The following is a 13,843-nucleotide window of genomic DNA, read 5'->3' on the forward strand; positions in this document are numbered from 1 at the left end:
GATATCTTTAGTTTTTAAATTTGGCATAGTCACATTTGAGTTAGTTATGTTGAGTTTTACCAACTTCGTGTTTTGACTTGGATTTTTCAAATGTTTGTCTTTTTAACTTAAGATAGTGGAAGTTAGAACACGATGCCACGCATGGAACTTCAGCAAAACACAATCTAAATATTTTTACTATTTAAAGAGTGATAATTAGTAGCCAAATTAAAGTCCAAACTCGAGAAACAAACAGAGAATAAAGGCATGAAGAAAGACGACAAGAATAAAGACATCCCACTATATTCTATAAATCCTTAAGACAAATTAATATGCAAAGACAGGCGAATTCTAAATCACAGAACAAAAAATATTTTATCTAGCAGGCTCTGAAGAACTGAGTCTACTAGCAATTTAAGTTTCCAATAATATCACTCAAACAATTCAAACAAAATAGGCGGAAGATTTGCAATCAAAACAAGACTTCAGCACCCTAACGTAATTGACTAAATCCACAAAAACTACGATAAGAAATACAGTTACATCTCTTTGAAACTCTTACCATGTTCTCCTCCAAATAATGCACATTTGTTCTTCGATGATGTCAATATATCCAATCAACCTGAGAAAGCATAATGAACAAATGAACTCAAGAATATTCAAGCTAGGAACTATTGAGACATAATGTAATTAAACACTTAATAGTGTATCATCTCTATTTGAAAATTTAATCTTTAAGATGAGATTATCACACAATTCAATATATATTGAGACATGAAATAATATAATTAAATACTATTAATTAAAAGTGTGCACAATCTAACAACTTAAGCATTTAAATGAGATTAATGGTCGCAATTCAACTGAGTAGTTAAACAGAACTATATTATGGTTTTTGGGCTGAATACCCTAATAAATGGAACCAACCTTTTAATCAACAATCAATGGTGAGAATTGGGAGAAGCAGAGGAAGGCTCCTCATGTTCACCATGAATCCTAGCTGGAATTTGGAAATCTGAAATGAAATGTCTATTGGAAATTTCTGCTTGATGATGGACATGATTCATTGGCGGCCGCTCTTCCCAAGCATGAATCAACTGTGAAAAATTGGACTGAAGGGGTTCCCTTTGAGGAAATACAGCACCTTGTGGTTGTTGGGAGTACAATGTTTGCTGATGATGGGGTAATATCCAACCTGCCATTCTTGAATAATTTGTTTCAAAATTTTGACTTGAGAAAATTGTTTGGTGGTCATGACTAGAAGAAGCCCTATGGTTAGAATTCTGGTCATGAAAAGTAGTACTATGAAGAGATAAGCCAAGATCTTCACTCTGAAATGAAGCTGATCTTGGCATTATCTCATGTGGATAGTTTTGGAAATTCATTAATGAAGTCCCTGAATTCATTGGAAAAAATGATTTCATAGTATCACCAAGCGACTGTGTTTCTCCTCCAGTATGCGTTTGCATCATATATGAATTAGAAGAATTATTACCACTTGGGTTATTTTCTTCTAATTGTCTTTGAAGCTGAAACTCTTGTTGTTGGTTTTGTTGCTGTTGTTGTTCCAAAACGATATTATTACCACTTGAGCTCCCATCAGCTGCATCAATTCTGGGGTTCCAAGGAGGCAACTCATCTAACTTATCAATGGCGTTTTTCGCCTTCTTGATAAGCCAATCGACCGCCTTACTAGGTCGGTCATAGCCTAATCGGTCTTGAACGTCGTAGAATTGAATAGCAGTGTGAGCAGATAAACGGACTCTTCGGTCTCTAGGTCCTTTTGCAGTATAAACTTTGCTGTGGCGGTCTTTTTTACCAGTGGACCGGAGAATATGGCCTCCTTCTACTTGCACTATCTCTCCTCCTGTTGCTCTCTTCATTATCAATCTTACTTCACAATTCTTTGCATATTCAGACACTTTTTTTTTCCCTCTGCTGTCTTAATTTGTAAGAATAGACCACTTTATAAGATCTGAGAATTAACCTGCTACTTCTGCAATAATATTACTGCTGCTGTTTTCAGATGATGCTGATCCCGAGAAACACTGACAAGGTACGCTACAAATCCCATAGCCCAATGAAACTTCTTTGTTCAACCTCCAAATCTCAAAAACAAAACAAGATTGTCACACAATCTTTAGGAAAAGAAACTGTTCAAACAATAAATAAAAAGGAAACCTAAATATTGCTTTTTTGTGGAATTGTATTGCAATAGTAGGTATCTAAGTTAGCCGACTTAGCTAGGGTTAGCTTAACAAGGGTATTTTTTGAGACAAGCGAAGGAAAAGGAAAAAGAACGAAGGAAAAAAAAGGATGCAAATGAAATGAATGGAACATTTGGTTTTAGGGAGAATGACTTATCTTTTTTGGCTTCTCATGGTAGTACTGATTTGCACAGTCACAGCACGTCGCCTCCTACTTTATTTTGCATATGCTTCTATCAGTATTATTCCATTTCTTTCTTGAGACTATTTTAATTTAAAAAGAATTAACTTAAATAGTCACTTACCCAATGTTTAAATATAAAATAGATAACGGATGTATAATATATGTGTAGTTTGAGTATACAAAATACTACAACAACATACACAGTGTAATCTATCCCGTATAGTAGGTTTGTGGAAGGTAGTGTGTACGCAGATAGGCAGATAGGCTTATATTTGCATGTGTATATAAACAGTGTATAATCTATTTATTCTAGATACAAAAGCTGTTTGTGTGAAGATCCATTAAAGGTTTTAGGTAAAAAAAAAGGAAAGACACTCATATATGGAGTATGTGTTGTCCTATAGTAAAATTTAATGGAGCCTGAAAAACTTATTCAAACTTGATCCAACATTCTCATGAGAAATAGTTATAGAAAACTACATGAAAGCGTGGTTTGATTAGAATTGTATGATTAGTTTTATCTTTGTAAAAGCTAGTAATCTTATAAACTCTTTTCATTACAAAGCAAATTTATGTTAAGGGTGTTAAATTTAAAAGAGTGATGAATAAATGGAACTATGATGGTCCCAATAGAACAATATAGACCCACCCTCATTGAAACTTGATGGTGATTTCTAACAGCTTTTTTCCTCCATTGGCGCATTGAACTTTTGTATTTTTATCAGTTAAAGCATCGGATCATCTATTACACAGTGTAATGTGTAATAGAACTATATACTATTTGTTACTCTGAATAATTAACTTTTCACTAACTAGCATCCCTTTGCCGTGTACTTAATCTAAAAGGGGAAGTAAAAACAAGGAGGGTTTATAATTGACATTGTATATAAGTTTAAATCGAGAAGAATTTAAGTTATATATACAGTAAGAATTTTTACACCATCAGTAATTTTTCTTAGGTTTGATATGTTTTTTGAATTAAATGGAACTAACATTTCCCTGTTTCCCATAATTTACTGCCCTAACTCTTTCAAATGAAAAATTATGGCTGCATTGAGTTTAACCACCTTTAATAAATGGCTAACGAGTTACGTCATTAATATTAAAAGTAGTTTTCTCTTTTAAATTAATGAAATTAAAAGCAAGTGGTATACATAGTGTAGCGGATACGTGGGTACGTAAGTTATAGGTATTGAACTTTCTGTATCCTTATACCATTTGTTCAACCACTTGTAGTAAATTTTAAAGGGAAAGAGGAGAAAGAGAAGAAAATAAATAAAGGAGGAAAGCGAAAAATAGGAAATGAATGGACAGCAAAATGGGAAATATAAACGGAAGAAGAGAAAATGAAACTTAAACTCAATCTTTACTGTCTATAATGGAAGCAACAAGAGATTCTAGTGTCTTTTTTTCTTTCGGGAGTGTTTGTTGGGGGGGGGGGGGGGGGATTGTAGGTGAATAATAATAGTCAATAAATTTAGGTTTAGCCTAAAGTGCTGTCCCCGAACTTTTAGAGCTGAATTTAATGGGATTAAATTTGAACGAAGTTTATAATCATAGAGTTAGCCTATATGTAATTCTCCCAGAAAATATCTCCCTTAAGATAATATATATTTTATGACGGTGTACTATACCACATATAATAAACTTAATCATATATTTTTATTTTGGTAATTCCATTAGATATAGTGATACCAAAAAGGCTAGAAATTAAAGTTAATCAGAATTAATAAATTTAGGGTTGATAAAATCCTAATTAAGACACAATTTTACCAGCAAATACATATATAATTTGGTTTTATAAATTTGGAGTTCAAATTAAATTCCAACATGATCCTAAAAGAGATATCAATTGTAATGTTGTGTAAGTGAACTCGAGCTTGGAAGGAAACGGTGGACGCTTTCTGGTTTTGAAGAAACAAGAACACAAAAAGCAAAAGGAATTATTAGTTTGTGGCATACAAAAATTGAAGGTTACCCCCAAATAACAGGCAAAGGGGTGCTACTTTTTCATATGGTAAGTCTAGTACTATAGTGAAAAAAAGTTTGTATATATATTATAAATAAAAGAGAGAAGGATATGCTTGATTTTTTGTCCGTACAATTAGCTCAAGTTTGACTAAAATAAATTTCTTTATAAGTTTGATTTGATAATTAAATAAATAATAAAAGAATTAAAAAAACACGAATTATGTTATGACTCATTATTTAATCCAAATTAACCCGTCCTCCTAGAGCCAAATAAATTTGAGTAGGTTATATTTATCAATTCAACTCGTTTAATCTGCTCAAATCAACACCCTCAAGACTCAAGTTTTGCCCACAAAATCTAAAGGAGAAGGAATACGTTAGGAAAAAGCATGTGTCAAATGGACCTCCCAATAAAAGATGATCAACTCGTGCTCTCTTTCCCTCTTTATTCCGAGTTGATAAGGACTTGCTTTCATTTTCTTGAATTATTTGCATTACATTTCACTTCTTCAATTTCCTTTTTCATCATTGTCACATGGGTGTCCTTCACTTACTTTTTATAAAATTAAATAAATTATTTTTGAGATTATGTGTTGTATATAAAAATTATTTGTTGTGGTTTCCTAATCTTTGGTATTAGCATTAGGCGGTAATTAATTCAAATTTGTGCCGCATAACATTTTCATTTGCCTTTTTTGTCGTAGTCACACGGGCGTCCTTCGCTTATTTTTTTAAAATAAATTATTAATTCCTAGAATATATTCTACTATATATAAAGTATTTTTTTTTTCTTGTCATTGTTCAGTACTTGAATTGGCCCAATTAGTCCTGATTTATACCGTGTACGGTCTTTTCAAAAGGAAAGCTCAACATATATGTTGTTTATTTTTTCTAGTCATATGCATTGATTATATAACACTATACACATATAATATATAAATTATACCTTCTCAGCTATTTTTAGTTTAAGAGATTGGGGGATTGGCCGATTGGGTAAGCGGCTTGGGTTGATTCTTCTAAAATAAAACAATAAAGTTAACGTTATATTTTAATTAATTATAAGGAAATCTCTTGATAATTGTTATTCTGTTTATAAGAATGATCATTGATAACTAACCTGCGCGCTATCACAGACCATCAGGAATAATATGAAAAATAATCTTTACACTAATAATGTATATAACTTAACTCCATTATTTTTATATAGTCCCTATCTAGATAGCTCTCGCTCTCTCTCCCTTTCAGTTATTGATATTAATTAACGTTTAGTTTTCACCAAAATTTGGCTACATTATTTACTTTTCTTCCTCAAATCTTACTTTCTAAATCTACAAAATATAATTTCCCTTAAAAATTAAGCAGAAAACTGATTGAAAGTCATGAATATTGATGGACAGATCATTATAAAGCTCAATGCGTGAGAAAATAATTAAAAACACAAAGAAAGGTATTAGTATACGGATTAAAACCGTGATACATATATCCTCGATGCTATATATAATATAAAAATATTTTACTTACGGAATTTGTCGTACTTCTTGTTTTTATTATTGATGGATGACACTCAAAAAAGATAAGAGTATATTGATTAATAGATAGGAACTAGACAATGATAGCCATTAGAATGTCTGCAAGCTGCTACAGTATAATGTCTATGATTCTGTAACAAGAAAACTATGGTTGAAATACATGTACATAAATTAAAGAATCACAACATCACATCCCTGCAAAATTATCGGTAGTAGTAGTTCAAAAATGCAATAGATTGATGTCCAATTATTAGTTTATTGTTCACAATTGCAGTATGGAAGTAATCCAATTCTAATACCTTAATCTGTTCACAATTAAGTTTCTTCTTTCTATCGCTTCCTCCAAAAGATTGAGCGAGTATTCATATATGTTAAATAAAAAAGTTATAATATACTCCCTCCAGGCCAATTTTATGTGACAAAATTAGTACTTGAGGAATCAAAGAGGTTGTTTTTCAGTTTAAAACCATAAAGGATTTGTATCCGAATTCATACAAATATTAAGTATTTTGATTGTCGCACTTTATTTCTTGAGTCGAGGGCCTTTCAGAAATAGCCTCTTTATCTTCACGAGGTAAGGGTCACTACTAGAATTCCGGAAAAAAGCGACCAAACTTTAGCGACCAAACTTTAGAGACCAAAGTTGGTCTGTCGAGAAAAACGACCAAAGTTGGTCGCTAAATTGGCGAAAATAATAAAATAATTATTTGATATACATTAGCGACCAAGGTTGGTCGCTACTTGGTCGCTAATTTTGTCAAAATATTAACCGGACTGGTCAGACTTGCTTGGTCAAAGGTATACTGAGATTAGCGACCAACGTTGGTCGCTACAGGGGGACCCACTTATATAATTATAATAATTATAATATTATTTTAAAAAAATTATAAAATATAAATAAATATAACTTAAATTAGCGACCAAAGTTGGTCGCTAATTAAGGGGTAAGCAGATAGCGACCAACTTTGGTCGCTAAAATGGGACCCAATTATAAAATTTTAATAATTATATTTTTATTTAAAAAAATTTATAAAATATAAAAAAATATAATTCAAATTTAGCGACCAAAGTTGGTCGCTTACGAAAATAGAGACCAACTTTGGTCGCTAATCTGGGATCGAGTTCTAACGTTTAACAATTATATTATTATTTTAAATATTATATAAAATATAAATAAATTTGATTTAAATTTAGCGACCAACTTTGGTCGCTAATTTAAATTTATGTATATTTAGCGACCAAAGTTGGTCTCTTTTCAGGTCAACAATGGTCAAAATTAAAAATCACTTTTGTATTTACTATCTAAATAATATAAATGTAACTCGTTAACACTTTTGTAATACAAAGGATGAATAGACTAAAATATACTCTAACATGCTATATATGCAGTTAAGCAGTACTAAGAAGCGTGCGTGTGTGTCTATATATAAATATATATATATATATATATATATATATATATATATATATATATATATATATATATAAGAACATGAAACGCTCGGAACACAGGGACAGGTTCTTTTAGGTATTGATACACTTGTAATTTGATTCATCGACTTATAACCTATATATATATATATATATATAAGCTATATTCGATATAATATTAGCTAATGCACTAATACTTAGTGCATAGTATAGTATAGTATATATATACTAAGTGTATTATATAATACACTATACTATATATATAGTATATTTTATTATATATAAAGGTATATTCGATATAATATTAGCTAATGCACTAATACTTAGTGTATAGTATAGTATAGTATAGTATAATTTAGTTTATATATATATATATATATATATATATATATAAGCTATATACGATATAATATTAGCTAATGCACTAATACTTAGTGCATAGTATAGTATAGTATAGTATAGTATAGTATAGTATAGTATAGTATAGTATAGTATAGTATATATACTAAGTGTATTATATATCAAGGTATATTCGATATATATAGTATATAAGCTATATATATATATATATATATATATATATATATATATATATATATATATATATTAATTGATACAAGTCGAGACGTTTTAATTTATTGTTAATATATATAAAAGCTATATTCGATATAATATTAACTAATGCACTAATACTTAGTGCATAGTATAGAATAGTGTATATATATATATATATATATATATATATATATATATATATATATATATATATATATATATATACTCCAATATATACAGGGACGGGTTCTTTTAGGTATTAAAACGTTTCGACTTATATCAATTTATATATATATATAAGCTATATTCGATATAATATTAGGTATGTATATATAAGAACATGAAGCGCTCGGAACACAGGGACGGGTTCTTTTAGGTATTGATACACTTGTAAATTGATTCATCGACTTATAACCTACTCATATGCATGTATATATATTAACAATAAATGAAAACGTCTCGACTTATATCAATTAATATATATGTATATATATATATATATATATATATATATATATATATATATATATATATATATAGCTTATATACTATATACTATATATATATATATATATAGCTATATTCGATATAATATTAGCTAATGCACTAATACTTAGTGCATAGTATAGTATAGTATAGTATATATACTAAGTGTATTATATATCAAGGTATATTCGATATATATAGTATAATATAGTGTGTGTATATATATATATATATAAGAATATGAAGCTCTCGTAACACAGGGACGGGTTCTTTTAGGTATTGATACACTTGTAAATTGATTCATTGACTTATAACTGTCACGACCCGGATTTCCCACCATCGGGTGTCGTGATGGCGCCTACTATCGGAGCTAGGCAAGCCAAATATATAAAACATTTTTCCTGCTTTCTTCCAAACAATATAATAAACGAGACAAAATTTAAATGGAAGACTTTAAATCTAAAGCAACTGAGAACCAAAAGTGCGGAAGTTTGAACCAAAATGCTACCCAGAGTCTGGTGTCACTAGCTCACGGACTACTACAGAATGCTACAATCAATGTCTGAAAGGAAAATACATCATGTTTGTCTGATACAAGATAAACAAACGAAAAAAAAAACATGGAAAGGGACTTCGGCGTGCGAACGCCAGCTAGGCTACCTCGAGAGTCCCTGGACTAAAGATAGCTCCCAGACGTCCTACTGCTGCGGTCCGTAAGCTGCTCCCTGATCTGTGCACCAAAAATGCACAGAGTGTAGCATCAGCACAACCGACCCCATGTGCTGGTAAGTGCCTGGCCTAACCCCGGCGAAGTAGTGACGAGGCTAGACAGTACCTACCACAATTAACCTGTACAGATATATATACAACAAGTGCAAGAAAACAATAACAAGATAATACAAAGTAAAACTGGGAGGGGACATGCTATCGGGGAGTAACAGATAAAAATGAAATATCGGAAATAAACAGAAGAAACTCCGGTTTCCATGATATATATATATATATATATATATATATATCATATATAAGTGGACGGCGTGCCACACGATCCCATAATATCATATATATGTGGACGGCGTGCCACACGATCCCATAATATCATATATAAGTGGACGGCGTGCCACACGATCCCATAATATAGTATATAAGTGGACGGCATGCCACACGATCCCAATTCATATCATATATAAGTGGACGGCGTGCCACACGATCCCATAATATCATATATAAGTGGACGGCGTGCCACACGATCCCATAATATAGTATATAAGTGGACGGCGTGCCACACGATCCCAATTCATATCATATATAAGTGGACGGCGTGCCACACGATCCCATAATATCATATATAAGTGGACGGCGTGCCACACGATCCCATAATATAGTATATAAGTGGACGGCGTGCCACACGATCCCAATTCATATCATATATAAGTGGACGGCGTGCCACACGATCCCATAATATAGTTCATAATATCTGACTTCATATAGTGGACCCCTTCAGGGGAGAATAACAACTCAATACCTTTAACCCGGCAAGGGTACAGCTAACAGCCCAAAATATCCCGACAAGGGAGAATATATATATATCAGTCTACACATCCCGGCAAGGGAGTATTCACAACACATTCTCCTTTTAAATCATTCTTCCTCAACCGTTCACATTATATGAAACTTATCAAATAAACAAGGAGCTTGTGTCACATTATTCGAATTAAAAGCAATCAAGACTCACGGTCATGCTAGACTCCGGTGCATAGATAACCATCACCATGCCTATACACCGTACTCCACATTAGCAAGTAGCAAATATCATCCTAATCCTATTCCCTCAAGCCAAAGTTAGAACAAACACTTACCTCGAATGCTCCAAACTCAACTCACGCTTCTAGTATAGCTTTACCTCTTGATTCCACCACCAATCCGCTCGAATCTAGTCATAAGTTACTTAATCACATTAATAATTACTAAATGAATCATCCCCAATGCATGAAATAGATTTATTTCAAGGTTTTTCCCAAAAAGGTCAAAAATACCCCCGGACCCACGTGGTCGAAACTCGAGGTTCGGACCAAAACCCGGTTACCCATTCCCCCATGAATCCAAATATATGATTTGTTTTTAAATCGGACCCCAAATTGAGGTCCAACTTCTCAATTTGTAGAAAACCTAGGTTCTACCCAAACACCCAATTTCACCCCTGAAAATCTTTGATTTGAAGTTGAAATTATGTTAAAAGATGTTAAGGAATAAAGAAATTAAGTTAGAAATCACTTACCAATCGTTTTGGAGAAGAAAAGTTGTTTGGAAAATCGCCTCTTAGGTTTTGGGTTTTTGAAAAGTGAAAAATGACTGAGATTTTCCGAACTTGTATACCTTTCTGAGGACCTGGCGCGGACCGCACAAAAATGTGTTGCGGCCGCGCCGAGTAGGAGAAAACATTGGGGCTTCTCTGAACCCTTCCAGCGCGGACCGCACTCTTTTGGTGCGCGGCCGCGCTGGTTAACCTGAAACCCTAGCCCTCAGACTCAGCCACGTGGACCGCACAGAAAGGCATCGCGGCCGCGCGGCTCCAGCGCGGACAGCGCGGCAATGACGGCAGCCGCGCTGGTGTCTGCAACACCTAAACCTGCATTTTCTTAAGTCCAAGACCTCCCGGGCCCTACTCAAAACTCACCCGAGCTCTCGGGGCTCCAAACCAAACATACATATGATCTTAAAAACATCCTACGGACTCATTCGTGCGGTCAAATCGCCAAAATAACATCATATACATAGGATCAAGCCTCAAACACATGATTTTCTTTCTTCAACTTTCATAACTCAAATTCTCCATTTTTTTAGTCCGAAACACGTCATATGACGTCCGTTTTTAGCCAAACTTTACAGATAGTGCTTAACACATATTTAAGACTTGTACCAGGTGTCAGAACCAAAATACGAGCCCGGTACCACAGTTTTCTGATCAATTTTCTTCTTCATTTTCCTTAATTAATTTCAGAAAATAATTTCACACAAAAATTCATTTCTCGGGCTTGGGACCTCGGAATTTAATTCCGGGCACATGCCCAAGTCCCATATTTTTTCTACGGACCCTCCGGGACCGTCGAATCACAGGTCCGGGTCCGTTTACCCAAAATGTTGACCGAAGTCAACATTATGCATATTAATACCAAAATTCATCAAATTTTTCACATAATTCACATATTCTAACATAAAAACTTTCCGGCTACACGCCCGAACTGCACATGTCAATCGAGGAAACTAAAAGCGAGGTTTTCAAGGCCTCGGGAGCATGGAACAAGGAAGAATTACGGTGATGACCCCTTGAGTCGTCACATTCTCCACCTCTAAAACAACCGTTCGTCCTCGAACGGACAAAAGAAAGAAGTACCTGAGTCGGGAAATAAATGAGGATAACGGCTCCGCATATCGGACTCGGACTCCCAGGTCGATGCCTCAGGAGGCTGACCTCTCCACTGAACACGCACCGAAGGAAAACTCTTCGACCTCAACTGTCGAACCTGCCGGTCTAGAATAGCCACCAGTTCCTCCTCATATGACAGATCCTTGTCCAATTGGACAGTGCTGAAATCTAACACGTGCGATGGATCTCCGCGATACTTCCGGAGCATAGATACATGAAACACGGGATGCACAGCTGACAAGCTAGGTGGCAAGGCAAGTCTATAAGCCACCTCTCCCACACGATCAAGAATCTCAAATGGACCGATGAACCTAGGGCTGAGCTTGCCCTTCTTCCCAAATCTCATCACGCCCTTCATAGGCGATACACGGAGCAATACCCGCTCCCCAACCATGAAAGCAACATCTCTGACCTTGCGGTCTGCATAACTCTTTTGTCTGGACTGAGCTGTACGAAGTCTATCCTGAATAATCCTGACCTTGTCCAAGGCCTCCTGAACCAGATCCGTACCCAATAATCGAGCCTCTCCCGGCTCAAACCATCCAACTGGAGACCGACATCGCCTACCATACAACGCCTCATACGGAGCCATCTGAATGCTGGACTGGTAGCTGTTGTTGTAGGCGAACTCTGATAAAGGCAAAAACTGGTCCCATGAGCCTCCAAAATCAATGACACAGGCTCGGAGCATGTCCTCAAGAATCTGAATAGTCCTCTCGGACTGACCGTCCGTCTGGGCATGAAATGATGTACTCAACTCAACCTGGGTGCCCAACTCTCACTGAACCGCTCTCCAGAAATGCGAGGTAAACTGCGTACCCCGATCCGAAATGATAGATAGCGGCACCCCATGAAGGCGAACAATCTCCCTGATATAAATCTCGGCTAACCTTTCGGACGAATAGGTGGCTGCAACAGGAACAAAATGCGCTGACTTGGTCAGCCTATCAACAATGACCCAAACTGCATCAAACTTTTTCCGAGTCATCGGAAGTCCAGTAACGAAATCCATCGTAATCCTCTCCCACTTCCACTCGGGAAGTGCAATCCTCTGAAATAGACCACCAGGTCTTTGATGCTCGTACTTAACCTGCTGACAATTCAAACACCGAGCCACATGCACAATGATGTCTTTCTTCATCTTACGCCACCAATAGTGCTGCCTCAGATCCTGATACATCTTCGCGGCGCCCGGGTGAATAGAATACCGAGAACTGTGGGCCTCCGCTAAGATCAACTCTCGAATCCCATCAACATTGGGCACACAAACTCGCCCCTGCAATCTCAATACACCATCATCATCTAAGGTTACTTTCTTGTCACCTCCACGCTGCACCGTGTCTCTCAAGACACACAAATGGGGATCCTCAAACTGCCGCTCGCGGATACGCTCTAATAGTGAGGAACGAGCAACCGTGCAAGCTAACACTCTGCTAGGCTCAGAAATATCCAACCTCACAAGACGATTGGCCAAGGCCTGAACATCCAAAGCAAGCGATCTCTGGCTGACTGGAATATAAGCAAGACTACCCATGCTGGCGGACTTCCTGCTCAATGCATCGGCCACCACATTGGCCTTCCCCGGGTGGTATAAGATAGTAACATCATAATCCTTTAGCAACTCTAACCACCTCCTCTGCCTCAAATTCAACTCTTTCTGCTTGAACAGATACTGAAGACTCTTGTGATCAGTGTAAACCTCACACGTCACGCCATATAAGTAATGCCTTCAGATCTTCAAGGCATGAACAATAGCTGCCAACTCGAGATCATGAACAGGATAATTCTTCTCGTGGATCTTCAACTGCCTCGAAGCATAGGCAATGACTTTGCCTTCCTGCATCAACACTGCACCAAGCCCAAAATACGAGACGCATTACAATAGACCGTATATGGCCCTGAACCTGTGGGCAAAACCAATACCGGTGTCGTAGTCAGAGCCGTCTTGAGCTTCTGAAAGCTCGCCTCACCACTCGTCCGACCACCTGAACTGGGCACCCTTCTAGGTCAATCTGGTCATAGGGGCTGCAATGGATGAAAACCCCTCCACGAACCGACGATAGTAACCTACTAA

General features: G+C 35.7%; 1 protein-coding gene across 2 annotated transcripts; it reads right to left on the bottom strand.

Annotated features, from left to right (window-relative positions):
• Nucleotides 1-266: 266 nt before the first annotated feature.
• On the bottom strand, nt 267-2,398 carry LOC104231963 (transcription factor TCP4-like). 2 transcript variants are annotated; one of them, XM_009785051.2, is made up of 3 exons: nt 1,475-2,398; nt 907-1,174; nt 267-601 (listed from the first exon to the last, which is right to left on the bottom strand). In XM_009785051.2, exons 1-2 carry the CDS (start codon nt 1,860-1,862, stop codon nt 921-923), a joined length of 642 nt encoding a protein of 213 aa, XP_009783353.1. In that variant the 5' UTR covers nt 1,863-2,398; the 3' UTR covers nt 267-601; nt 907-920. The 2 variants fall into 2 exon arrangements, with proteins under 2 accessions (XP_009783353.1, XP_009783352.1); XM_009785050.2 differs by having other exon boundaries at nt 907-2,398.
• Between the last annotated feature and the right edge of the window lie 11,445 nt (nt 2,399-13,843).

The sequence above is a fragment of the Nicotiana sylvestris genome, chromosome 7 (assembly GCF_000393655.2).
Source record: "Nicotiana sylvestris chromosome 7, ASM39365v2, whole genome shotgun sequence".
Taxonomy (NCBI): Eukaryota; Viridiplantae; Streptophyta; class Magnoliopsida; order Solanales; family Solanaceae; genus Nicotiana; species Nicotiana sylvestris.